This window comes from Macrotis lagotis, chromosome 8 (genome assembly GCF_037893015.1).
Source record: "Macrotis lagotis isolate mMagLag1 chromosome 8, bilby.v1.9.chrom.fasta, whole genome shotgun sequence".
In the NCBI taxonomy this organism is placed as follows: domain Eukaryota; kingdom Metazoa; phylum Chordata; class Mammalia; order Peramelemorphia; family Peramelidae; genus Macrotis; species Macrotis lagotis.
The window spans coordinates 100174173-100201685 of record NC_133665.1 but is presented as its reverse complement, the minus strand read 5'-3'; the positions used below and the strand labels follow the sequence as shown (position 1 = coordinate 100201685).

At 39.0% G+C, this 27513-nt stretch overlaps 2 protein-coding genes across 3 annotated transcripts in view; one reads left to right on the top strand and one right to left on the bottom strand.

Annotated features, from left to right (window-relative positions):
* Nucleotides 1-6639, bottom strand: part of CCDC12 (coiled-coil domain containing 12) — a 182951-nt gene extending 176312 nt beyond the window's left edge. Inside the window, exon 1 of the mRNA XM_074197754.1 lies at nucleotides 6514-6639. Within this exon, the coding sequence (XP_074053855.1) occupies nucleotides 6514-6609 (96 nt within the window). The 5' untranslated portion in view covers nucleotides 6610-6639. The remainder of the gene's footprint in view (nucleotides 1-6513) is intronic.
* A 15012-nt stretch (nucleotides 6640-21651) lies between these two features.
* The window catches only part of NBEAL2 (neurobeachin like 2), a 150825-nt gene continuing 144963 nt past the window's right edge, over nucleotides 21652-27513 (top strand). The window contains exon 1 of one of the 2 annotated variants that reach the window (XM_074197751.1): nucleotides 21652-21743. In XM_074197751.1, coding sequence (XP_074053852.1) covers nucleotides 21693-21743 — 51 coding nt within the window. In that variant the 5' untranslated portion in view covers nucleotides 21652-21692. Of the gene's footprint in view, nucleotides 21744-21869; nucleotides 26817-27513 lie in introns of those variants that run through there. The other variant, XM_074197748.1, reaches the window with a different exon arrangement.

The window sequence follows — 27513 nt, the reverse complement described above, 5'->3', positions numbered from 1 at the left end:
AAATATAAAAATGAATTCATTCCTGAAACTCCATAATTATTCCTAAATTCTTGGGACTCCAAAACACTTTACAAGGCTCTTGGCACCAATCAGGTAGTTAATTTCTTACTTCAAGAATGGCAGCAGTCTCAAAAGTAATGTAAATGATTTCAATAACAAGTTAGCTCTTAATTTGGAAAGGGAAAAACCATGTGATTTCTGGATGCCTATTGTTCAGAAATGAGCTTATAGTCGAGAGTATTCTGATGCCAGAAAGACAGGGCTTTCATAAAAGTAAAGAATAAAAAGATCAAATTTTCTGCCTATAATAATATTTTACATGTCAAAGCCCATTCCATGTCCAATAAGTGGTTTGTTGAATACCAGAGGGTGTCTAAACTTCCCACAGACTCAAATCTTTTCTTTAAAAAAAAGTCTTCTTGTCCACTAATTTCAGTCACAACAAGCAGGCAAATATACTGTTTAAGAGACTAAAGCACTACTCATAAGACTCTGATTGGATTTCTGGCACAAGACTGTGGTAGATATGTTACAATACAGACTAATAACTATCTAATTAGGCTGATAAACATCAAAGGAGAAAAAAGTTAATAACATATTGCCCCAGACAGTTTATCCAAAGACTATGATCTTTTACTTTTACAGAGTATCAAATTCATGTAAGATGAATTAACTGAAATTGAAATTAAACCTTGTCAAAAACATGACAATAATGACATAAGTATATGTCTCAAAAGTCAAGGCCTACAACCTTAGCTTATTATTAATAATATTATCATTTGCAAATGACTCAAAAGTCAACTAAAAGACACAAAGTGTAAGCTGACTTTCCAAAAATAGAATAAGGGGCAGATAGGTGCACAGTAGATAAGGCACTGGCCCTGGAGTCAGGAGGACCTGAGTTCAAATCCAGCCTCAGACACTTAATAACAACCTGGCTGTGTGACCTTGGCCAAGTCACTTAAACCCACATTGTGCAAAAAAGAAACAAAAACAAAAATAAAAAAACCATCAAGAATGGGAATGACTAGAAAAGGAGGCATGCTAAATGATGTAACAAGACTAACAGTAAGCAAGAAACAAAGAAAGAATTCCAGCACCTTGGTCAGATCCTCTATAGAAGTTACACAGAAAGACAAAAAATATTGAATGAGGAACCATTGGGGCAAGTAGTCACACTAATGAAATCATGGAGCCAACACAGTAGTAGGAGGATTAATAATGATAGCAATTTAAGATTCACCAAGTGCCTTCCTCACAATAACCTTATAGGAGGTAGGGAGTACAAGGATTATTACCTCCATTTAACAGACTAAGACACTGCAGTTCATTAATGTTAGGTTATTTAAGATTTTATCCCTTCATAAGATCACATATAGCTGAAAGGAACCTCAGAGATCACCTAGTCCAACCCACTGATCCTACAAATTACTGACACCCAGCCAGGTTAAATGACTTGCCCATCCATGTTCACACAGACAGCAAACCTCAATGGCAGGATTTGAACCCAGACCCTTTGACCTCAGAGATAGTGTTCTTTTCCATTCTCTCATGCTACCTTCCTGAAGGGTTCTTACTCAAAGTATAGCTTAAGTTCTTCAATCATCTATTCCCAATTTGAGGAAATAGGGAAAATAACAACAGAAAGAAATCCTAAGCATTCTTTTCCTCCCCAACTAGCTAAGCCTCTCCAGGTTATAATGAACCAGCAGAGTGATCCTCCCCCTTAAATTACTTGCATTTAATATCATCTTCTAACCAGGAGACCAATAAAGATAATAGATATCTGAAGGATAGCCTCCATGACTACCCAGCAGCATGATGCTAATTGTAATAATATCTTCTCACTGGACAAGAGCCCATACAACAAAAGGGCACAAAAGTCAAATATATCTTTTTACTCTGCAGATGCCCATATAAAATCACAGGAAAACAAGGAGAATAATATTTTCTAAAATGGATCACAAATCAGAGACAATGACTTGTCAGAGCATAACAACAACAACAACAACAAAGTCAACATGCAAATCAACAAACTTGTTCTTTAACAACACCTGGACTACCTGATCTTTAATGGCAGGAAGTTAATGAATGCTCTAACTTCACTATGAGAGGATAATATAGTCAGTTCTACTTTAATAGGTGCTTTGAAAATAACAAATTTGTTCTCAGCTGATCTGAGAATTAGGGAATATTCTGAGCATTACTCAAATTTCAAGTTTGCTGATGGCAATTTGTTCCTCAAAAAAATATCAAAAATGCAAAAAAAAATTATTCACAATTATTTAGTATACACACACACACACACACACACACACACCCTTCTCAACATGGTCTCTGACCACTGGCCCAAGCTATCTGTAACCTGCCAAAGTTACAAAAGGACTATAATAGAATCAGAGCACAATCTGAGGTCCAGGACACCTCCATTATCATTATAGTACATAGTTTCAAACTGTAGTTAAATGTTTTCTATATACAATGTGTATTTATATACACAATTTGTGTATTTACATACATATGTTATATATAGTTATATGTTATATAGTTAAATGTTATTTATATATGTTAATATAGTTAAAACTGTGCTCCTACATTTTAAACTTAGTTCATATTTCACAACTGTTTGTTATAACCCTTCCAATACCCAGTTACTTAATATATAATATATATATAATATATATAATATATATATATATATATATATATATATATATATATATATATAATATATATAATATATAAAATAACCCTTACAATACCCAGGTCCTTGTCACAAGGTAAAGGACCCTATCTAATCTTCTGGTTCAGGAGAAGCTTTGGATGGATAAGAGGTGGTCCTAGCAACACAGAGAGACACACACACACACACACACACACACACAACATGGTCTCTGGCCATTGACCTAAGCTATCTGTAACCTGTCAAATTTACAAAAAGATTATAATAGAATCAGGGCACAATCTGCGATCCAGTACACCTCCACAATTTATTGTAGTACTTACATATTTTCTAACTATAGTTAAATGTTTTTTACATATATATGTATATAATACAGTTATGTATAGTTAAATATTGTATGTATATGTTTTATAGTTAAAACTGTGCTTACACTTCAAACTTAGTTCCTATTCTTTTTCGTGACACTAATATTTTTGGACATTATGTCCCTAAACCCATTTTCCCCATTAACTGGTTTTTATTGCTTGATTTTGCATAATGCCAGTGCTTTGGGGAAATTCACATGTCCCATTATAGCAGAACTGACTGTATTTAGAACAAGGGTCTTTTATGAACATCAAGTCCAATCCCCTCATTTTACAAGTTTCCGGAACAAAGGTCTTATTTCCAAGATATATAAAAGAACTGATTCAAATTTCTAAGAATAAGAGTCATTATTCAATTGATAAATGATCAAAGGATATAAACAGTTTTTAGAGGAAGAAATTCAGACTATCACTAGTCATATGAAAAAATGCTCCAAACTATTAAATTAGAGTAATTCAAATTAAAACAATTCTGGGGTTCTACCTCATCTCTATCATGTTGGAAGTTGACAAAAAGGAAAATAACTATCAAGAGTGGCTGTAGGTAAACAGACACATTAATTAAAGCACTGTTGGTAGCACTGTGGTGTGGCCCAGCCATTCTGGAAAGCAATATGGAAATATGTCCCAAAAGTTATTAAATGTGCATACTTTTTGACCAAGTGATAACCACTACTATATCCATCACCCCCCAAAAAAAAAATCAAAGGAGGAAAAGGACACATATGCCAAAGTATTTAGAGCAGAGAATCCTAAACTAAAGAAGTTCTTATCAACTGGGGAAAGGATATGCAAATTATGGTACATAAATGTACTGAAATACTATTGTCCCTTAAGAAAAGATAGGGATGGGGGCGACTAGGTGGCACAGTGGATAAAGCACCAGCCCTGGAGTCAGGAGGACCTGAGTTCAAATTTGCCTTAGACACTTAATTACCTAGCTGTGTGGCCTTGAGCAAGCCACTTAACCCCACTGCCTTTCAAAAAAAAAAAAAAGACAGGGATAATCTCAGAGAAAACTAGGGGGAAAAGGTATAAACATGTAGAGAGAAGTAAGACAAATTAGAACAATTCACACAGTAACTACACTGTAGAGACAAATAACTGAAAGTCTTAAGCATTCAATGCAATGACTAACCTCAATTCCAGAGGGCTCATAATAAAATGTGCTACCACTTTCTTCTAGAGTTGAACTCAGGTTGCTGATTGAAAAAGACGGTTTTTGGACATATTTGTTAGGAGGAATTTTTTTCCCTTTTTCAGTTGTAAGGAAAGAGGGAAAGAGATGAACTTCTGTTCACTGGAAAATATTAAATCAAATTTAAACAACAGAAAAAAATAATAAAGACAAGGAAATATGAGACTACCTTAGCTCAGACTTTCCTCAATTAATATTTATTGAGCCCCCTATTATGTGCCTAGTCAGTGTAATAATCCTCTCAATGAGACTACAGTGGCTTGATAATTGTTCTCTCAGCTTTAAGTCCCCCCCAATTAAATCAGTCCTCCATATAACTACCAAAGATTGTCCTTAAAAGGCAGATTTAGGGGTGGCTAGGTGGTACAGTGGATAAAGCACCGGCCCCGGAGTCAGCAGTACCTGGGTTCAAATCCAGTCTCTGACACTTAATAATTACCTAGCTGTGTGGCCTTGGGAAAGTCACTTAACCCCATTTGCCTTGAAAAAAAAAAAGGCAGATTTACATCCTGTTTGGTTTTTAAAACTCTCCACAATGTGGGTACAACATGGTTTTCTAACATTATTCTCTATTCTAAACACTCTAATATCTAGCCAAACTAGCTTCAAACTCAGCTCTCCACTTTCAGTCTCAGTACTTTGGAACTGACCATCCTCTATACCTGGAGGTCATTTAGTCAACATCTCTGCAGTAACAGAATCTTTCTTCCTTCAATTCTCTACCAAAGTAATATCACTAAAGCATCTTTACTGAACTCTCTAAAACTTAATGCCCTGCTCCTGTCTTAATGAAACTACTTATTGTACATTTATTATTTATTCTGATAATGCATGAATATGGACAAGTCTCTCTCACTGAATTCAGAAAGCTCCTTGACAAGTATAGAGTGCTTCATCTTTTTATATCTACAGTACCTACTCATAGTAGGAGCTTACAAAATGCTTGCTGGTTACAGCTTGATTGAATTAGATCTTCCAAAGCATAGGATATAACCAAATAATCATTTAAGTGGGCACTCAATAGGACAGATTGTTCACTCCTCTGAACTCACATACCAATAATCTGCACAATCCATTTAACAATTAATCATATACTGCTTTGTACTACCTTTTCTAAGGTTCATTTGAATACAAATACACAAACCAAAAAGCTGACATGCTCACAAAGAAAACTACTGGTTTGAAAGCTTTCATTAAAAAGATAATCCTTGAGGCAGCTAGATGGCAGTGGATAGAACACCAGCCCTGGAGTCAGGAGTACCCGAGTTCAAATTTGGCCTCAGACACTTAATAATTAATTACCTAGCTGTGTGGCCTTGGGCAAGCCACTTCACCCCATTGCCTTGCAAAAAAAAAAAAAAAACCTAAAAAAAAATAATCCCAAACCACTTCCAGCTCACACAGCTAGCTGGTATTCTTTACTCCAAAGAGATCCATCTATGATAATACAATGAAGTGGATGCAGAGTTAGCAGATCGAGGTTGGACTTGAAGCTGAACTGATCAGCTGGATGGATGGTCACGGTCTAGGCACTGTTTCTTGACTTTGCATTCTTGATCTTTAGACGAAAGCTTGCCAAAATAAATAAAATCTTTCTTTAAAAAAAACAAAAAAAAGCTGGACTAAATAATGAGGAAGGTCCCTTTCCATTCTAAACATCAAAATGTCTTTGCACAACCTAACATTAATTTCTCAAGACAGGGATGAAGTCTGAGTTATAGAGACTCAGGTAAAGTCCCAGGAGTCAGATGACCTTCTAATTGTGCATCATCCCTCCTCCTCCTCCTCCCCACACAAAGTGGCTCAAAAACTGTATAACCTGCTCCTGCTCCCCAATAAAGGCCCTTAATTTTCTTTTTTTTAAGGGCTTTTTCAAGAGGATGGGGTGAAGCGGCTGGCCCAAGGCCACACAGCCAGGGAATGACTAAGTGTGCCAGGCCGCACTTGACCTCCGGTCCTGCCTACTCCCGGGCCGGTGCTCCAGGCACCGCGCCAGGGCCCCGGGTTTTCCCTCCTTTCACCCTGGACCCTCCCCACCCCCTCTTTGCCCCGGGTGTCCCCGGCTGCCGAGGGCCCAGGACGGGAGACACGAGCCTCCCTTTCCCGATCATGGGCCCGTCGCCTCAGACAACCCGGGCCAGAGGGGCTTCGGGGCGGAGGCCCGGGCGCCCCGCCGGAGACGCACGCGCATGCGCCCTGAAGTCCTGGCCGCTCCCTGCTCCGTCCACACCCCTCTCCGCGCGGCGACCGTCCTGCCTTCCTCTCACCTTACGTCCAGTCTTTTCTCTAAGCGCCTTGAGCCGCTCCTTCCGCCGCAGCGCCTCCTCCTCCAGGCGTCCCACACCGGGAACCGGCGCGGCCATCTTGTTCCTCAATTCACTTCCGGCCGTGAACCCGACGCGACCTCAAAGACCGGAAGGGGAGGGCCTAGAAGGGAGGGGGCGGGGCCTTTTGACCAATAGCGGCAGTTCCTATTAAGCCATCGCCTATCTCTGGAAGAGGGTTTCTGATCAGGCCTAAGCAAAGGAGCTCAGAGCGTATCGATAGCATCCTCCTGCTTTAGCTCATCTGTTGCATTTTTTAATGATCACGGTGGAAGAAAAATGTAGATCTATTAAACCTGCAAATGGACGAATGTTGAAAACCACCTTTGCCTGTGATTGGAAAAATTTAATAAAATGTTGATAAAGGTAAAAAATAAAAAATAAATTAAAAAGGTGATTTTATTTAAGCATGACTTTTAGCAATACTTTCACTGCATTCAACGCAAAAATAATAGAAGCTTGCATCTGCATGGTGTTTTGAGCTTTGCAAAACACTTTACTAGTTTTTCTTTGATCTTCTCAACAGCCTCCTTGAAGTAAGAGGAAATTATTTTTCACAGTGTATGGATGAGGAAATCACGATTCACAGATGTTAAAGAAGACTTTTCCAGTCTAGTGAGATGAGATGTTAACTCAGCCCCCCTCTCCATTATACCACTATGTTTTTGAGACAAATGCTATTAGACTGGGCAGCTAGGTGGGAGAGTAGACAGAGCATAAGCTTTGGAGTCCGGAGGATCTGAGTTCAAATTTGACCTCACACACTTAACACTTACTAGCTGTGTGATCTTTAGCAAGTCACTTAACCTAATTGTCAAGAAAAGGTCAATGAACTTCATCTCATAGACTTAATTATCTCTTCTCTTCCAGTTATTGTTAACCTAATCTCTTTAAAAGTTCACCCTTTCCTCAGTTAAGTTGCTGTCTCCCTTTGGGAGTGTGATCTCCCAAATAAATTCCCTCTGCTTGACTTGGGGAAAACTTGAGGTCGAATTCTTTAGAAATATGGCCTGCATCCTTGACCTCAGCATTTTTCCTTGAACCTTAACAGAATGACAAAACAAATTTTAGCATATGAATATAATGGAATACTACTGTACTTAATATACTTAACTTTCACTATAATGGAATACTACTACCTTAAAAAATGATGAAACTTGGGAAAGGTTATATAAACCAATTCAAAATAAAGTGAACACTGATAATGGGAAAATACTCTCAGGGAAAGGGAGATTAAAGTTCATAGGATTCATTTGGGGTAAAAAACTCACCAACTCTGATTCAGGAGAGTAAAAGACTTAGATTTTAATTCACAAGTTACTACAAAATTCATATTATTACAGAATGAGTACTGTCTTAGCCATCTTTGAGGGCTACTCCTATGGCACATGCATTGGAGAGTACCTGGAGCCAGACAGGGGGTGGGGGGGAACCCCAAATAGTTCACAGGTTAAGCTCCTAAAAGACAGACTGATTAGCAGAAATTGAGATAGAAAAGGTTAAAGTATTTAAGAGGAAAAAAGGAAAGAAGTTTGGATCAGCATAGATCCAGCCATATGGTGCTGGGGCCAAATGGGTAGTTACAAGTTGGGAGTGGAGTAGTCAAGTTAAAAGGGGGGAAAAGGAAAAGAGAAAAAGCTTAGAAGAGAGAAAGAGAAAAGAAGTTTAGTTCAACACAGATCCAACCACATGAAACTGAGACCATATGGGTATTTACAAGCTGAGAAAGGAATAGTCAAGTTAAAAGGGGAAAGGGGGAAGAGAAAAAAATTATTTATTTTTTTAGGCTTTTTTTTTTTGCTAGGCAATGGGGTTAAGTGGCTTGCCCAAGACCACACAGCTAGGTAATTATTAAGTGTCTGAGACCAGATTTGAACCCTGGTCCTCCTGACCCCAGGGCCGGTGCTTTACCCACTCCGCCACCTAGCTACCCCCAGAAAAAACTTAGAGGAAAGAAAGAGAAGAGAAGTTTAGTTCAACATAGATCCAACCACAAAGACCTGGGACCATATGGGTAGTCATAGGATGGGAAAAGAGTAGCCAAGTTAAAAGGGGAAAAGAGGAAAGAGGCCGAGAAGAGAGAAGAAAGGAAGAGAAGAAAAGCTTAGCTCTACATAGATCCAATCATATGGAGCTGGGGCCAGAACTCACTGAGAAAATAGAAGAGAAAAAGGCAAGAAGGAAAGAGAGAGAACATGGGGGAGCCGAAGTCTACTCAAACACCTTTCCAGTGGGTGGAACAATGGTGGTCTGGCTCCAGGTACTCTCCAATGCATGTGCCATAGGGGTAGCCTTCAAGGATGACTAAGACAGTACTTACTCATTGCGCATGAGTTGTATTCTAAATACCTTGTCCTAACCCAAAGAGCTTGACCAAAACTCCAAAGAGGTTTAAGAAATGGAGATTAAATGGAGAATGCCCTCCACAGTATAGAAAAATCTCAAAAATTTAGAGCATTTTCTCTGTGCCTTACTTCATTTTCAAGAGAACAATGTATATGATAAAAACATTTAAAAACAAATAACTTTGAAAGACTTTAGACTTCTGATCGGTGTAATGAACAATTTTTTTCTGATAAATGTAATGAACAACTATGATTCCAGAGAATCAATGATGAAAAATGATGCCAATATCCTGACAAAGAGATGATGGAGTCAGCATGCAAAATGAACCATATATTTTTGGACATGGCCAATATGAGGTTTCTTTTTATTTGAATATGCATACTTTGTTTTTATTTTTTCCTAGTTGGTGGTGAGACAGAAGGGAGAAAAATTAAGGTTTGTTAATTGAAAATATTACGAGGATCCACATGCCAAGACCATCAGTTTCTTTTTCTCTTTCTCCTCTTTTTACTATTAGGAGATACCCTGTTTTCCAGAACTAAGGCCCAGTCCTGGGCTTGATATGACAATAGTCTTTTTTGCTCGCCCTCTGGATGAATTGGTTTATATAAAAAAAGATGCCTACCAGATATTTATTGAATGCAATAGGTGAAGGATATCAAACCTAGCTTCTAGGAATAAGTTGATAGTTGTCTCTCTGAAATTTGCCTGAAAGTTTTAAATTTAATTGTGGGCATCAAATTGTAGAAGGATTGGGCAGCTAGGTGGTATACAAAATTATATAGACCACTAGATTTGGAATTAGGAAGATGCACCTTCATGAGTTGAAATCCAGTTTTAGACACTTGGCTGTGTGGCCCTGGACAAGTCACTTAAATCCTAGGTTTTTTACCTTGTTTTCTTCATCTGTAAAATAAGCTGAAGAAGGAAATAGCAAACCATTCCAGTATCTCTGCCAAGAAAACCCCCAAAATGGGTTCACAAAGTCAAACACAGCTGAAATGAATGAACAACAGCAACTTGGACAAAGTGGAGGAGAATGACCAAGATAGTGTGAATCAGAGAAAATTGAAAGCGCTTGAAGAGTGCTTGGGGGGCTGTCACTTGCTTGACCCTATAGAAGAACTAGGAGAAGTGAATGAGCTCAAGACTTCAAGTGAAATGGAGGTCAAGTCTTTATGCATTCCTGAAGCTCTTACTATGTACTCGTCACTGTGATGAGAGTTCACATTCTAGTGAGGGACACAACATACAAATGATTGCACAAACAAGATTCATAGAGGGTAAATTGGAGGTAATCTCAGAGGAAAGAGGATAGAACTATGGGGTAAGCTGGAAAACAGAAGGTAGAGATTGAGCTGAGGTAGCTAGGTGGTGGTGTGGATAGAGTAGATAGAGGGCTGGACTTGTAGTCAAGATTTATTTTACTGGGTTCAAATCTGGCCTCAGACACTAGTTATTAGGCAGGTCACTTAACCCAGTGTGCCTCAGTTTCCTCATTTGTAAAATGAACTGAAGAAGAAAATGACAAATCACTCCAACATCATTGTCAAAAAAATCCAACAAGGGGTCATTTAAGCAATAGTATATAAAGTGTTTATTTTTGGACTGAGAGGCTAAAGGTGTGAAAATATTTCTGTACTTTCTTGTGGCCTTAAAGATTAGAGACACTGTCCATGTGACCCAAATGATCTTTCTTCATTAGTCAATGCATTAACATGATCACTATTACTGCTGCTACCACCATCAGCATTACTACTATTAATAATGATGATGATGATTATTATTATAGTATATTAATAATAATAATTGATTTAGAACTTTAAGTTTCTCAAAGTACATTCCATATATAATCTCATTTGGTCTTCACAATAAACCTCTGAGGTAGATGCTATTATTTTGTACTGAAAATGCAAGATCAATCACAATTTTGAGAAATTACTTTTTTATATTTGTTTGGGGGTTTTTTGCAAGGCAATGGAGTTAAGTGACTTGCCCAAGGCCAAACAGCTAGTTGATTATTAGGTGTCTGAGGCTGGATTTGAACTCAAGTACTCCTGACCCCAGGACCAGTGCTCTATCCACTGCGCCATCTAGCTGTCCCAGAAATTACTTTTTTAAAGCAGAAAACACATTAAGTATGTTTTGTTGCATTCCTTTTTGTTTTCAAACTGAGTTTTCTTTGAACCAGAGTTGCTCAGAATTGGCATAAATCTGCTAAAAAAGTCATTGTGCTTTTTTCTCCTAAGTTCTACAAAAAGTTTCTAATTCTTTCTTTCCTCCCTCTCCTACCCCCCCCCCCCCACAGCTACTCAAAGACAAGAGTAGCTTCTATCAAATTCATTCTTGGGATAATTAATAGTATTTAAGCAGGTTGTCTATCTTGAAACCTTTCACTGTATATATCATTTTTAGTTTTCTTACAAGAACCAGCTCATCACAAGACTCTTGCTAGACAATAGGTATTGTCAACTAAAGTCACTGAATTTCTTGAATATGTGCCAAGGTCTTTTCCAGTAAATCAATAAGCATTGATTAGGGGTCTACCATGTCCTAGACAGGGTGCTAAATGCCGGTGATACAAAAAAGGGCAAAAGATAATCCCTGCCTTCTAGAAGCTCACAATCAAATGGGAGAAACAACCATCAATCAATAAACATTAATTAAGCACCTATTATAAAACAGAACTGTACTGAGCTCCGAAGTCCAAAATAAAGGGAAAAGACAGTCCCTGCCCTCAAAAAGCTCACAATCTAATGGGAAAGAAGACATGCAAATAAATATTTATGAAGTTATGAACAGGATAAATAGGAAATAATTAACAAAGAGAGGATACTGGAATGTTGGAGAAGGCTTCTTGTAGAAGGAAGCATATTAGATGGAACCTCAAAGAAACAAAAAAAGGCATTTGGTAGAGATGAAAAGGTAAAACATTCCAATTATGGAGGACAGGCAGAGAAAATTCCAGGAGCAGAGAAATGAAGAGTGTCATTCATAAAAGAACAAGGATGCCATTGTCACTGGATTAAAGATTAAATAAAAGGTATAAGGTAAGAGAGGGCTAGATTCTGAAGGGCTTTGAAATCTAAACAGAGGATTTTATATTTGATTCTGGAGGTGATAAGAAACCAATGGAGTTTATTGAGTAGTGGGGGAACAGAGGATGAATTGGAGTGGGGAAAGACTTGAGGCAGATAGACCTATTAACAGGTTATTGCCATAATCAGGCATAGGTGATGAGGATCTGTACTAGAGTGTTAGCAGTATCAGAAGAAAGAGGGGGCATTCTCAAAAGATTTTGTAAAGGTGAAATCAATAGACCTTGGCAACAGATTGGATATTGGGGGTAAGAGATAGTGAACAGTTGAAGATAACACCTAGTTTATGAACCTGGGTAATGGGGAGGATGTTGTGGCCCTCTATGGTAACAGGAAAGGGAAGAGAAGAAATGATTCCGAGAAGGTTTAGAAGGAAAGGTACTGAGTGCAGAAAAGAACAATTCTGCATGTTCAAGAATACCTAAGAGCATGGGGTATCTTACTACAGTACTTGACATATGGTAGATATTTAATCAGAGAAGGAAATTTTTAACTACAAAAGCATGACTAATCTATTATTGAATCATATTTTTTCCAGAAGACTTATCCTCTGACCAACCCTTACAGAGCTACTAGAACTTATTTTGGCATCAAGAAGATTGACAGCAGATCCAGAAAAACAAACCTGAAGAATCATGACCTTCACTGGGAATACTAAAGGAGTTCTTGGCAGCTTTCTCATTTCCAGCATTCAATGAGATCTGATCATCCCCTATAATAATGCATTTCTTCATTAAACCCTACTTGAACATTTATGTGAGTTGTGCATTGAGTTTGTTTTCATGTCTTGGTGGCAGGGATAATGTTTATTACATTCCCATTATTATCCATTTAGAAAGCATAAGTTGCTAAATGTTGAGAAATGAGTGGAAGAACCTGGTCACTTCTCCCAGCCTGGAAATAGCTCAGTGAATCTAGAACACTATGAAAGATCCATCAGAAATGAAGAAAACTGGGCGGCTAGGTGGTGTAGTGGATAGAGCACTGGCCCTGAAGTCAGGAGTACCTGAGTTCAAATCCGACCTCAGACAATAAATTACCAAGCTGTGTGGCCTTGGGCAAGCCACTTAACCCCATTGCCTTGCAAAGACCTTAAAAAAAAGAAAGAAATGAAGAAAGCTTATGAGCAATGATAAGGAAATTTAGAGAAGCAGGAGAGGACTTTTATTAGGTAATGCACAATATAGCCATCAAAAGAAAGTCTTTTAACCTGGAGGGGATGTATTAGATGAGGGAAATAAAAAAAGCAGCATGGATTATAAACTAACTGAATGAATAGAAGATACATTAATTTAGATACAATTGTGCCTAGAGAAGGAATAATGTGTCCCCATTAAAGTACTGCCTAAGTCAGCTGTAGCAATGAAAAGTGATGGAGAGCCTCAGGAAGAAATTGATACATATTGACAGTCACAATCACTATATTAAGTGGTTTTCTTAACAAATTTTGTGGAAATGTACTTTGTGGATGATTGTTTGGAAATGTATTGTGATGAATTGAAACAAAATGTATCAAAGGAAACAAAATTTCTAAAAGAAATTAAGAAAAAGTGTCTCTGAGCTAAGAAGATAAGTAGCTAGATGCGTATTTATAACGCAACTTCAAAGAATCCTACTTATATACAGTTTTAAGAAACATCTTCTATCCATTCTCCCCTCTAAATTCCCATAGCATTTATAGCTCTGAATTAGTTATTTGTGAACCTCCCTCATCATTAACTGTTTCAATTTTTTTAGTTTTTATCTCCCCTCTTTATATACATCACCAGTGATGTTATATGGTTTAAAAATTATATAACATAGTCTCAGAAGTATACAAATTATTTCTCCAAAGGGCAATTGAAAGACATATGGTAGGTGTAAGCTAGAGTCCCACATCTCTAATTTTCTGAGTCTAAAAATCCTGCCACTGCTTTAAACACAATTTGAATTGAAATTAAAATAATCTTCCCCCTTCCCCTTCCCAAACCTTCCTCTCCTTCCAAATTTCCTGTTTGTGTTCATAATATCAGCATCTTCCCACTCACCTAGGTTCAAAATTGTGAAGTCATCATTACTTGCTCCTTTCTCTGTCTCACTAATGCTTTACCAAGTCCCCTTGTTTTCCACATCTCTTACACCTATATCTTTCTCTTCACTCATATATAGCTGTCATCCTAATTCTAGTTTTTTAATCACCTCTCACCCCATTTTAATATTATTTATTAAAAGTTGATCTCCCTGCTTCTGTTCTATTCCATCTTTAGTCCAGCTTCCACATAGACACCAAAAATAATCTTCCTAACCATTTCATTGTTCTACTCAGAAAAATTTTAGTGACTTACTATTATCTTTAGGATAAAAGGCATTTAAGGTCATCCATGATCTGGCTGTTCCAACCTCTTTCCTGCTTTATTTCCTATTACTCATCTTTACATACACTCTCCAGTAATTGAACTGCTAGCCATTCCCCAAATATAAGATACTGTTTCTTACCCTGTATAGTCCTTTTGTCTATACCTCCTTATTTCTGTCTTTCATAATTTATCTCTTTAGGGCTCAATGTAGGCATCATCTCCTCTATGAAGCCTTCTTTGTTCTCTCTCATTTCTTCTTTCTTAATTTTCTAGAGAATTTTGCTTCTTAGAGCCTGCTTTATGTTATCCAGATTTGAGTATGTGTAATATCTTCCTAGTAGAATGAATGTTCTTTGATGTTAGGGTCTATCTTTTAATCCTCGCATACCTAACACCTTAAAGTGTTGCCCAGGGTCAAACAAAACAAAATGGGGAGCCACTAGGTGGCACAGTGGATAGAACAGGAGGTCTTGTAATAAGGAGGACCTCAGTTCAAATCCAACATTTGATACTTAGTAGACTTAAATACAAGTCAGTATGACCAGAAAATGAGCTTAGGACAGTACTTGATATATGGTAGATATTTAATCAATGCTTACCTTCTCCCTTTCTCTGGGTGACTGGGTGACTAATGTAGAAAGAATTCTATCAGCTGTGAACTGGTCAAACTATTATGGAAGAACAATTTGGAATTAGGCTAAAAAAGGAGATAAATATGCCCATACTCTTATACCCAGTGATTCCACTTTAAGACATCTACATAGAGAACAGAGATAGAAATAAACAAAAATATTTAGTTACACTTCTTTGTAGAAGCAAAGAATTAGAAACAAAACAGCTCTACATCTATTGAATTGCTTAAATAAGTGGCTATACATGAATATAATGGAATATTCATGTAGCAAATGAAGAGATAACCATGAAGAATATAGAGAAGCATACAATGTACATGTACTGATACAGAGTAAAATAAGCAAAACCAGGAAACTCATTGATGTGATGACTCCTGTCAACCCTAAAACCTGTAAACCTTAAAAATAGAGGGTTAGCACTGACCCTGGAGTCAGGAGGACCTGAGTTCAAATGTAATCTCAGACACTTATTATCTACTGAGTGACCTTGTTCAAGTCACTTAACCCCATACATTGCCAAAAAAAGCCAAAAAAAGTATGAGGTTAAAATAAAATGACAGAAAATGTTGGTTAGACTTTTTAAAGTTTTATTCCCTAAGATCTTACCTCTAAACCTTCAAGTGGAGGCCATTATGGCAATAACCACATTTGGACTGGGAATTAGTTGGACTTTTAAGCAAAATCTGAGAATAGGGAAAATCATTAATCTTCTTTGAGACCTAACTATGAATGTTGCACAATATCTCTGCCCCAAACTGCTCCACAAAGATTATCAACTTTCAACATTATTATCAGATTTCTTGTTGTCTCTTCCTGGCAGGACAGTCTCCCAGCATCCTGATCATTGTCTACCTAAGTTTGTAATTAACACAGGGAGAGAGATCTTGGGATCTTAATTTCTAATTTACTGATATGTGATTCTCTAAAAGTAACAATCTTTTACCAGGATATATCATTATGAGAAATTAATTATACTTTCACACTAAAATAACAGAAATAGAAAGACCAAAACCAAAACAGAATTGAACTTGGTCTAATTATAATAACTTGGCTTAGCTCTGAAGAAGATATTAAGGGAAGAGGGCATGTGATTCCACCAACCATGGTTCAGCTGGTGTAGACACAAAATGTATATATACAAGATGAGGTTTTAATGTGTTAATAGGGTCTTGTGATTCCTTGATGAGGTGGACTACAAATTAGTTATGTCTTTGAGAAATTAGAGTGATTAATTTCCATATTATATTCCAGAAAAGGGTTGAATTGATCAGTTGGTTTCCCATATTTCTCCACAGCTCTGCTTTCTTCTCTGATCCTAGCCTTAATTGCTTCTTCCCTCCATTGATTACTTCTCTTTATCTATATTCAGTTAGGAATGTGTCTCTGTTGCCAGATGACAGAATTTTCTACTGGATGAGTAGTATTGCTCCAAAGCAATGCATGTGCAGGGTGATGAAAAACACTATCTTCTAAACCCCAGATCAATTTTCTTTCAGGTGCCTTGTTTTTCCAATATTTTTGGTTCCCAGTTCCTATTATCAACTGCTAAAATTTATCTAGAATTTAACTTTTGAAGTCTCTCCCCCAGCCTCCATAGTAAATTTACTTACTCAACCAGTTCCTTTCTTGACTCAAAGATTTAGAAGGAAAACATTTTACAAACTTCCTTTAATTTTCATAGTACTTCCCTCCCCCCACTTAATAAATGTGTGTTATATTAAGCTGAAAATGTAAGGTGTTATATAATGGTATGCTATTATCATTAAAATTTCTCTATTACTTCAAACCCCAAATTGTTCAACCTGCAACTCAGTTACCAAGAAGACAATTCTTTTCATTACAGCTTCAGGCCAAGGTAAAGTAACATAGAAACGAAATAAAGAAGCTTTGATTAATTTTTTTTGTAGTTGTTTGGTCATTTTTCAGTCAATCTGACTGTGATTGGGATTTTCTTGGCAAAGAAACTAGTTTGCATTTCCTTCTATATATAATTTCACAAAACCTCTGACCTGAAGGAGCTAGACTTTTAGCAGGTATTCCTTATCTAATAGTCATGAAGTTTCTGGACATGAATTTGGTGGGGGCAGGGCTATATAGGAATTGAGATAAATTTTGAGTCTATTAAGCCATCATCAATCTCCCATCCCAGACAGATTGTATAGGTGAGAATGAGACCTGAGACATTGGAAAAATGTTTGTGTTTTTTCATGCTGTTTTCAAAGTAAATATCCCTTTATAACTGATGGTTAAATAGAACTTGGGTACTTACCACTGGCATCTAACAAAGGGCAAACACAGCTGGCTGAGAGCTCAAGTCAATGTAATGGAGAAGAGAGACACCCCAACCCATCATTATCCCCTGGAACCCTAAGGGGAAGATGTAGCAGTCTGCTGGGAAACAGTAAGATGAGAACATACTCCCTACATTGAGATGAAACTACTATATATTAGATGTCTATATTAAAAACTTATTCCCTAAGATCTTACCTCTAAATATCTTCCTGGTAGAATTTTGTTATCAAATTTACCTGAGACCCTAGAATCATATTGCTGTTCATCTCACAAAGAATATTTTCAATATATTTTAATTTATTTTGTTAAATATTTCCCAATTACATGTAAAACATTTTTAACATTTATTTTTATAAATTTTAAAATCCAAATCCTTTTTCTCCTTCCTCCCTTTCCCCTATCCCTTAAGGAGGTATGACATTGATTATACATGTGAATTCATATAAAACTTATTTCCACATTAGCTCTGTTGCAAAAGAAAACATAAATGCACACATAAGAAAGGAAAATTTAAACAAAGCTTCAATCTGTACTCAGAGTTCAAGTCTCTCTGGTTGTAGATAGCATTCTGATCATGAGTCTTTTAGAATTGTCTTGGATCATTGTGTTCATCAGAGTGGTTCTCTTTCACAATTGATCATCCTTACATTATTGCTTTTGCTGCGTAAACCTCTGGATTCTGAGGACTACATTCTGTATCAGTTCATTTAAATCTTCCTAGGTTTTTTCCCTGAAACTTTCCTGCTCATCATTTCTTTTAGCACAATGGGATTCAGAATCATATACTATCACTTGTTCAACCATTCATCAATTAATGAACATTCTCTCAACTTTCTTTGCACTACAAAAAAAGTTGCTATAAATATTTTTGTACAACTAAGTCCTTTCATATTTTCTTTTATCTCTTTGGGATACAGACCTAATAATGGTAATTGTTGAGTCAAACTGGATGCACAGTTTAGTTTGATGGCCCTTTAAGCATAATTCTAAATTGTCCTCTAGAATGCTTGGACTATTTCATAGCTCATACTAAAAGTTACATTAAATTCCGAATTTTTCCACATTTCCTCCAGCATTTGTAGTTTTCTTTTTCTGTTAGGTTAGCCAATATGATAGAGTAAGATAGTATCTTAAAACTGTTTTGATTTGTTTTTCTCTAATCAGTAGTGATTTAGAGAATTTTTCATTGATAATTTTGATTTCTTCTTAAAACTATGTCCATGTCCTTTGACCTTTATTGGAAAATGATTCTTATTTTTATAAATTTGTCACAGAACAAATAATATTTTTAAAGAAATGAAGAAGAAAAAGAATAGAAAAGTATCAGCAAAACTGATCACTTTACCAAAAAAGCCTTAAAATATATGCAATGTTCCACTCTCATGCATCTTCCCAGCTCTGCAAAGAAATGGAATGGGGCATGTCTTCTCATATTTCTTCTTTGGGATCATGATTGATTGTTCTTTTTTTCAGTTATACAGGCATAATCTTATTAAATATATTTCCATATTTGTCATGTTGTGAAAGAAGAATCAGGACAAAAGGGGAAAATATTGAGAAAGAAAAAACAAAAAACAGAAATAGTGAAAATAGTATGCTTGGATCTGCATCAATTCTTTCTCTGGATGAGGATGGCATTTTCCAACAAAGTCTTTTAGAATTGTTTTTGATCACTTTTGAATGTTCTTTGAAATTTTTTAAAACCCACTTCTGTTCATTTTGTGGTAGTTATTCTCTCCATTTGCATTATTGTAATTAATACATATAATGCTTTCCTAGATCCACTTAGAACACTATGCTTCAGTTTTGTCTTACCATGCTTCTGTTTTCATCATATTCATTGCTTCTCATAGTATGTCCAATTACATTTAGGATGGTTTGTTTCCAATTTTTACTACCACAAAAAGTGCTGCTGAAAACATATTGGTGCAGGAAGACTCTTATTATCAATGATTTACTTAGGTTATATGCTTAATAGTTGCAGTGAGGTAGTGAAGTGGATATAGTTTTGAACTCTAGAAGACCTAAATTTAAACATGATCCTCAGATACTTATTCTGAGTAAGTCATTTAGTCTCTGCCTTAGTTTCCTCATCTGTAAAATGGAGATAATGACTATCTCTCACAGCTGTGATCCAAAAATTTGTAAAATGTTTTCTTTAAATGTTAACTATTATTATTACTACATATTCCTAATGTTCCTTATGTACTGTGGCTGGGACTAACTAAAGCTGGTCAGTTTGGTAGTTTTTGTTTACTATTGAAATGAAAGAGGTCATTCAATTGGAAATTTACTTAGCTATAATAGCTAAAATGGCTGGGACTAACTTAACCTGGTCATTTTGGTAATATATGTTCAATACTGAAATGAAAGAGGTCGTTCAAATGGAAATCTACTTAGCTATATTAATATCCGAGTAATGCTTTTCAACAGCTTAAGCTGTTGGACACCCCAATCTGATTTAGTTGACTAAAGTGCTATAGTCTCTGAATTGACTATAGTTGTCTATCAGTCAGTCAGCAGAGAGGGTTTGGAACTTCCTTTGGCTTTTGGCTTTTTGCCTCCTGCGGTTTCAAGTTAAAGAAGTACCTCAGCCCACATGTCATGGGACTTTTTTAGCTATCCCTTCTAATACTATATGACACACAACATTTCACCACACATGCCTGGAATGTTCTACCTTCAAAAATTCCTTGTTGTTGTTAGTTCTGTTGGTTCTTCATGGTCTCAGGAATTTTCTTGGCAAAGGTGTTGGACTAATTTAGTATTTCGTTCTGCAACTCACTTCACTGATGAGGAACCTGGGGGTAAACAGGGTTAAGCGTATTGCCAGGATCACCCAGCAATTAAGTGTCTGAAGTCAGATTTGAACTCATGAAGAGTCTTCCTGATTTTCCAAGCCCCGAGGCTCTACCCCACTGTGCTACCTATCTGCCTCAACAATTCCTAGCTTCCCTCAAAGTTTGGCTCAAGTACTATTTCTTCTAGGAGGCCTATTCTGATTCCTTAGAGGCTAACCTCTCTCTTTCTCCCTGGAAATTTGTTAATTGTTTTTCCTTCTAATTTTAAGTTCCTTGAGCGGAGGAATTATTTGGCTTTCTTTGATTTATTGGTGATGCTTAATAAAGGTTTCTTGAATGACCAGCTGAACTTTACCTCCTTCTAGATGTGGTTCGCCCAGAAAGAACAACTCCACACCTCATTCTTCATTGATGCCTCCTGCATGATTAGCCCTGAGCTATGTGTAAATAGTACCCTGGAGGAGCCATTCGAAGGGAGACCACGATAAGTGGTGCAAAGAAAGCTTTTGAAAGAGAGGGGAGGAGTGGAGAGGGTCAAATACCGAAGACCAAAGAATGTTGTAAGCTCAGAGCTGGACAAGATCTCAAGATTATTTAGCCCAATCTGCACCAGAGTTCTACAACAAGGCAGATGAATGGTTAGTTATCAAGGAAGAGAAAGGCATTTCGGTTCTCTGGAAAGCTGTGGTCTCTCATGTCATCAGGCTTCAATGTTCCCCTCGGCAGTTTTCGCCACTGATTCCTTTCCCCAGGACAAGCTTTCAAGTTCTAGAAAAGAGGCAGTCACGTGCCCCCGAGACTTCTCTGCTCCAGGCTTCTTTGGGCCGGCGCAGGCTTATCCGGTTCCGAACTGGAGTCTCTTCAATGTCCTTCCTAAAAGGTGACTTCTGGAACGGGACTCAAGGCTGGAGAGGGGCTGGGCAGCCCTCCACACGCCCCCCACCCCCGCCCCGGGGCACTGCTCCCATGACCCCTGACGCTGGCACCGAGTAGGGTTCTTAATAAATGCTTGTGGACTTGACCCTGGCCTGCCTCCCTCAGATCTCGGCCTCGCCGCTACACCTGAAGGCTGGGAGCCCCACCCCGGGGGGCCTGCACCTAAGGCCCTGGGGACATCGGGGGGCGGGACTCGGGGTGAGTGGGGCGGCCGGGGCTGGGTCGGGCCCGCCTCCCGGGCCGCCTCTGACCTCAGGCTCCTCCTTTCGTCCTCTCCGCCCCTAGCACCTTTAGAGCCGAGGGAGTTGGCGGGGCCAGGGGGGTAGGGAGGCGGCCGCGAGGTGCGGGGAGCCTCGGGCGGGCTGCGGAGCCGGCCGGCGGCGGCGGCGGGGACAGCAGCGGCCGGAGCCCGGCGGCCCAGGGGAGCCCGGCGGCCCAGGGGAGCCCGGAGCCCAGGCGCTCCGCGGGCTGCAGCGGGGCTCGCTGCGGAGCCTGGCCCCGGCCGCCCCGCGGGGACGCCCTCCCGTGCCCTCCCCTCCGCGCTCCCGGCCCCGGGAGGCATGGGCTGGCCCCGGGACACCTGGCGCCGGGCCCGGCGGGGCCCGTAGGAGGGCAGGAGGCGGTGGCGGCGGCAGGTGGAGCAGCGGAGAAGGCGGAGCCGAGCCGAGCCGAGGGCCGGGCATGGCCACCACCGAGAGGCTCTATGAGCTCTGGATGCTTTACTATGCCAAGGTGAGCCAGACCCGCTCCGGGTGGCCGCTGGCCCGGCAGGCCGGCCTGGGCCGCCGCCGACTCGCTCCATGTCGGCTTTTGCCCCTCACTTCCCTCCTCACCTCCCCCTTGTCCCCTCACTTCTCCCTCATTGTCCCCTCACTTCCCTTCTCCCTCTGTGTCCCATGGCTTCTCCCTGTCTCCTCACCTCCCTTCTTCCTCACGTCCCCTCCTTGATCCCTGTTCCTCTCACCTCCCTATCCCCCATATCCCTTCATTACCTTCTTATGTCCCCTCACTTCTCCCTGTGTCCCCTCACCTCCCTGTTCCCCGTGTCCCTTTGATTCCTTCTCCCTATCCCCTCATTTCTTGTTTTATGTCCTCTCATTTCTCCCTGTGTTCCCTCACTTCTCTCAGTAACTCTTCAGCTCCCTTCTCCCCATGTCTCCTCACTTCTCCCTGTGTGCCCTCACTTCCCTTCTCTCTCTGACTCCCATCCCTTCTCCTTGTGTGCCCTCATGTCCCTTCTCCCTCCTGTCCCCTCCTTTTCCCCGTGTCTCCTCACTTCCTTTTCCTCTGTGTCCCCTCACTTCTCCCTCTGTGTCCTCTCACTTCTCCCTATACCCCTCATCTCCCTTTTCCTGTCTTCTCTCACTTCTCTCTCTGTTCCTCCCTTCTCCCTCCTCCTACTTCTCTCAGTAACTCTTCATCTCCCTTCTCCCCATGTCTCCTCACTTTTCCCTGTGTACCCTCATATTCCTTCTTCTCAGAGTCTCCTTACTTCTCCCTCTGTGACTCCTCACTGTCCCCTCTGTGTCCCCTCATTTCCGTTTTCCCGGGTCCTCTCACTTCTTTATTTGTATCCCCTTACTTATTCCCCCCCAGTAGTCTCCTCACTACCTTTTTGTCTTATTCTCTCTAAGTATTGCCCCCTCCCCAATGATCACAGTATGTGGTAACATCCCATGTGGCCCCTCTCTGGATCTCCCCTTTCATTCTCTAATTAGCTCTCTCCAGAGACCAAAGAAACGTATTCTCTGTCTCTTCCATAGGGCTTAGGAATCCCTCTCTGTGCTCCCCTTTATCCTTTATCTATCTGTGGGGTAGGGAGAATTGGGTGGCAACTGATTTTTGAGACTAACAGAGTGACTGGGTAGGGCCTAAGGCCAGGGAAAAGACCCATGTCCCTGGATATGATTACATATGCACAGGTGTGTATGTGTACCCATGTGTGAACATAAATCACCACCTGTGGTGACATATTGCTCACTTATGTCCCTTCCTTATCCACACCCCTCAATGCTGCCCAGTCCTTAAGCCATAAAACAAGATTTCTCATTTTCACCCATATTCTTAATACACCATAAAGGTCCAGTCAACTCTTCTCTGGGGATGGGGGAGAATCAGTATCATTTGAGAACTGTCTCTGTCTCCAAACTTCCCAACTTTGGCCCCCATGTATCTCCATGCTCCAACTCCTATAAGATTCTTGGTGAATGGAGAGGAGGCTGTGCTGGGAGATAATAGAGGGGACCACAGGAGAGAGAATAGCATAGTTAGAACTTTAAATTTAGGTTTAAGTGGAATCAAGTTCCAGAGTTAGATAAACTCTGGAGTCAGGAGAAGTTGGTATATCTCATTATTTTCAGTAGGGGCTTACCTTTGTGACTGTGGAAGTCTGTTGCCTTTTTTGACTCTCAATTTCCTCATCTGGAAAATGGGTATAGTAATACTTATACTTAATTTATGTAGTTGTGAGAATTAGATGAACTAATATTGCAAGCCTTAAAGCACATTGTAAATGTTTACAATTATTATAATTGTCTTTAAGGAGTTCGGCAGGGGTGATAGACTTCCTGAGCAGTGTGTGTAAAAGGGATGTGGGAGTTCAGATTAAGAATTTTTTGAAGTCAAGGGTAGTAGAGGATCTAAGAATGGTTGGCAATGGATTCAATTCATCCCAATTTTGCAACCATTTACTAATAACCTGCTCGTGCTTTGCTCCTTGATACAACAAAAATGAGAACATAGATCCTTGCCCCTGAATGAAGGGTAAGGGAACATGGATGAACAAGTTCACCTATATCCTGGTGTTGGAGTGCTGAGGTCAGATTTCAGAGAAAGGTCCCTGCTGGTGGGGTGAGATGGGAGATGCCTCCTTGGAATTGGTCCTCCAGAGCATGAGAAAAAAGCACAAAAGAAGCTTTAGGAGTGTCCTAACTTCTTTCTCTAGGAATGCTTTCCATTTATTTATTTATTTTTTTCACTGATGATTACTTAGTAGTCTGTAAACATTTATCTAGACCTACTACAAACCAGATAAGGACTGGGGAATATAAAAAGAAGCAAAAGTCCTGTCCTCAAAGAGTTCACAATCTAATAGGAGAGACAACAAACTACCATGTAAAAACAAGCTATATATGAGATAAATAAAAATTAAAAAGATGGAAGGCACTAGAATTCATTCTTATAAAAGACAAGATTTTAGATGGGGTTCTTCACACCTTTTAGCTAGAGAAGCTCAGGTCTGGAATGGTTAAGAACCTTGACTTCTAACTTCTAGTCACTTCAGAATTGACACATCATTGGATCATAGGATTTTAGAGATGGAGAGGACTTTAAAGATTAGTGACTTTTCTAAGATCGCACAAGGGACAGAACTGAGATTGAAGCCCAGGTTTTCTAAAGAAATTTTTCAACTATTTCTAATGTTTCTGGATTGGGGAGAAGGGGGAAGTTCAGTGAGAGTTTAGAGTAAAGCTTGCACACAGTTTGTCTTCCTTTCTCCCCGCCCCCCCCCCCCCACCTTAAAAGTATGATCTTGGACAATGGACTTTTTTTTTTGTCCAGTCTCCTTTTATTTCTTTCTTTTTTCCATTCCTTTTTTTTTAATTAATATGACAACTGAACTTTTTGTCCTTTTTAGAGACTGATCTAATCCAATTACATGAACACTCATCATGTCCTAGGCTCCTTCTCTTAAAAAACTGATAACTCAAATAAGAGACTTGTAGGATGACAGGGTCTTAGGCTATGAGATAGATGTCTGATGTCAGAAGGATATTAGAATACAACAGAAAAAAAAAGAATACAACAGGACTTTAGACAACTAATTTAGTTTGCCCAAGGTCATCCAGCAAATTTACTGCACTCCTTATTTAGACCCTAAACCAGATTCTATGTAGTCTAAGGAGGAACTGGGTATTGTCCTATTCTTGAGTCATGATAGGATTAGTTGTATGAGAAGGGAGTAGAGAATTCTGTGGATGAATGACAAATTGCTATCCCTAAAGGTTGGCTACCTACTTTTTTGTTTGTTTTTAGGTTTGTTTGTTTGTTTTTTTTTGCAAGGCAATGGGGTTAAGTGGTTTGCCCAAGGCCACACAGCTAGGTAATCATTAAGTGTCTGAGGTCAAATTTGAACTCAGATACTCCTGACTCCAGGACCGGTGCTCTATCCACTGCGCCACCTAGCTGCCCCTACCTATGTTTTTTTAAATTCAGTTTTCAGTTTTTTGGGATTTTTTTTTGCTATCACAAAAAATGTGGCTATAAATGTTTTTGTATATATGGAACCTTTTCCTCCTCATTTGTCCTTGTTGTATGTTTCTGGTATTAGCATCACTAAGTCTAAGAATATATATGTTACAGTTTGGTGACATTTTAATTATGATTTCAAATTATTTTCCAGAATTGTTAGGTCTGTTTCAGAGCTCCACCATTGGCATCTGCCTTCCCATAACCCCTTGAATATTTACCAGTTTTGTCTTTTGTCATCCTCTCATATTAGACTCAAAGAGAAAGGTAAAATCACAAATTGACATTTTGTTGAATTTTTGTTTATTATTAAATAAATCCAAATTATATTTTAATCTGATTTAGCCCTTTCTGTGTTTGACACCTCTCCTTTACAGCACCAATTAAGTCATAGTAATGTTGTGAGGAAAGCAATTTTACAAACCAGAAAAGTGCTGAATAAATGTGAGATATTATAATGTGATTTTAGGATTTAGAATTGCAAAGGATCTAAGTCACAAAGATAGTAAGAGGCACAATCTAGTTTGGAGCTTAAGTATTCTGACTCCTGATTCAGTGATTTTCCTCCTATGCCACATTGTCCCTAATGATTAACAAATACAGTTATTGGATTGACTTATTATTGGTCCCTCTTAGACCAAGGGAAGAGATTCATTTTCTAAATAATATTGAGAACATTTTCCTTTGGATTTGGAATGGCCTTTGTAGGATTGTGGAGATTGTGGGTGAAATATAGAGGTATGTGGCATATTCTAGACCAGTACAAAATTTCTGACTGGTTTTCAAGGACTGGGTCCAATTTGCAGACAAGTACATACCAAGCTCTTCTTTTGGACCTCATGTTGTCATGTAATTTGGATTTTAGTTGAAAAGGGAGAACTCACAAACATGAAGCAGCTGTGAGGTAGAAGATAGTACCATAATGACAAGTGGCATTGTCATTTCTAGGAGTAGTGTCTAGGAGTCTTCAGATCTTGTCACTCATAGAATCTGAGGTCACTTAACTTCTGTGTTTCTACTGCAAAAAGATAGATCAGAGGTGGGGAATCTTTTTTCAACCAAGGGCCAACAGTTAAAAATTAACCTGCTATATTTGGTCAAACAATTAATTCACCCCTAGAAAGCTCTTAGATTTATTGGATTTCGAGTCCCACCTGCAGTTGCCTTGGCAACATCTGATCAAATGATTTCTAGGACCTTATACAGTGGGCTGGGCATTCTCCGCCCCAGCCATAGATGGATTAGGATAGATTCCTCCCACATTTGAATATGATAATGACAGCTGACATTTATAAGACACCCTGTGACCTAGTGGATAGAGAACTTGTCTTAGGAGGGCCTGAGTTTAAGAGTAACCTGTGACACCCTGAGGGCCTTTGTTACTCTGATGGGCAAGTCACTTAACCAGGAAACTTGGTAAATATGTTATTAGTGATAAGGACCGAGCTTGGTCCTGAAGAAGAAATAAGAAAAAAGACCTTCCTTCCCTTTTTTGCAGAAGTGAGGGACTATGGGTGTGAAATATCAAGTATGCTGTTAGACTTAACTGATGTGTTGGTAAGTTTTGTTGAATTGCTTGTCTTTTTTTTTTTTTCTTTATTCTGAGGGATGACTTGCTGAGAATGTTTGGAGAGGGATAGATTTGAAATGAAAGTAATATAAAAAAAGGTTATCAAGTTTTTAAAAATTACTATTCCTTGTTGACTGTTTCCATTTGGCATTGGTGGAAGGAGTTTATTTACCAGGAATTCTTTATACTAGTAAAATCAAATCCAGACTTCCTCTTCCTTCCTTATACCCAAGGGATAGCTGACATTTATGAAGTTCTATACAGTTTGCAAAGTGTTTCAGTTACATTGTCTTTTATTAAATACCTGCTTAGGGCAGGGTGCTTGGAGGTGGTGGTGGTGATGGTGAGGATGGTGGTGCATCTAGCTAGATCTCCAGGAAGGCTTGCAAGTGGGCTTTCAAGGCTGACTTGGATTTTAACAAGGAAGGAACATGGTTCAGGTAGTTATACAGACTGTAGGGCGTGTTTCAGGGTGCAGTGATTGATATCTACTTTGGCTAGAGTTATAGGCTGTGTGGAAGGGAATCTTGTGAGATGTGGTTGGAAATTCGAGGTGTCTTCAGGTTGTAGAGGCTCTGGGGAATGCCAGGGAAAGGAGTTGGAGCTGAACTTTTGACTCTCACAACTGTCCTGTGGGAGAGGAAGACTAAAAGTAACACTAATTATCTCCATTTTCCAAAGGAA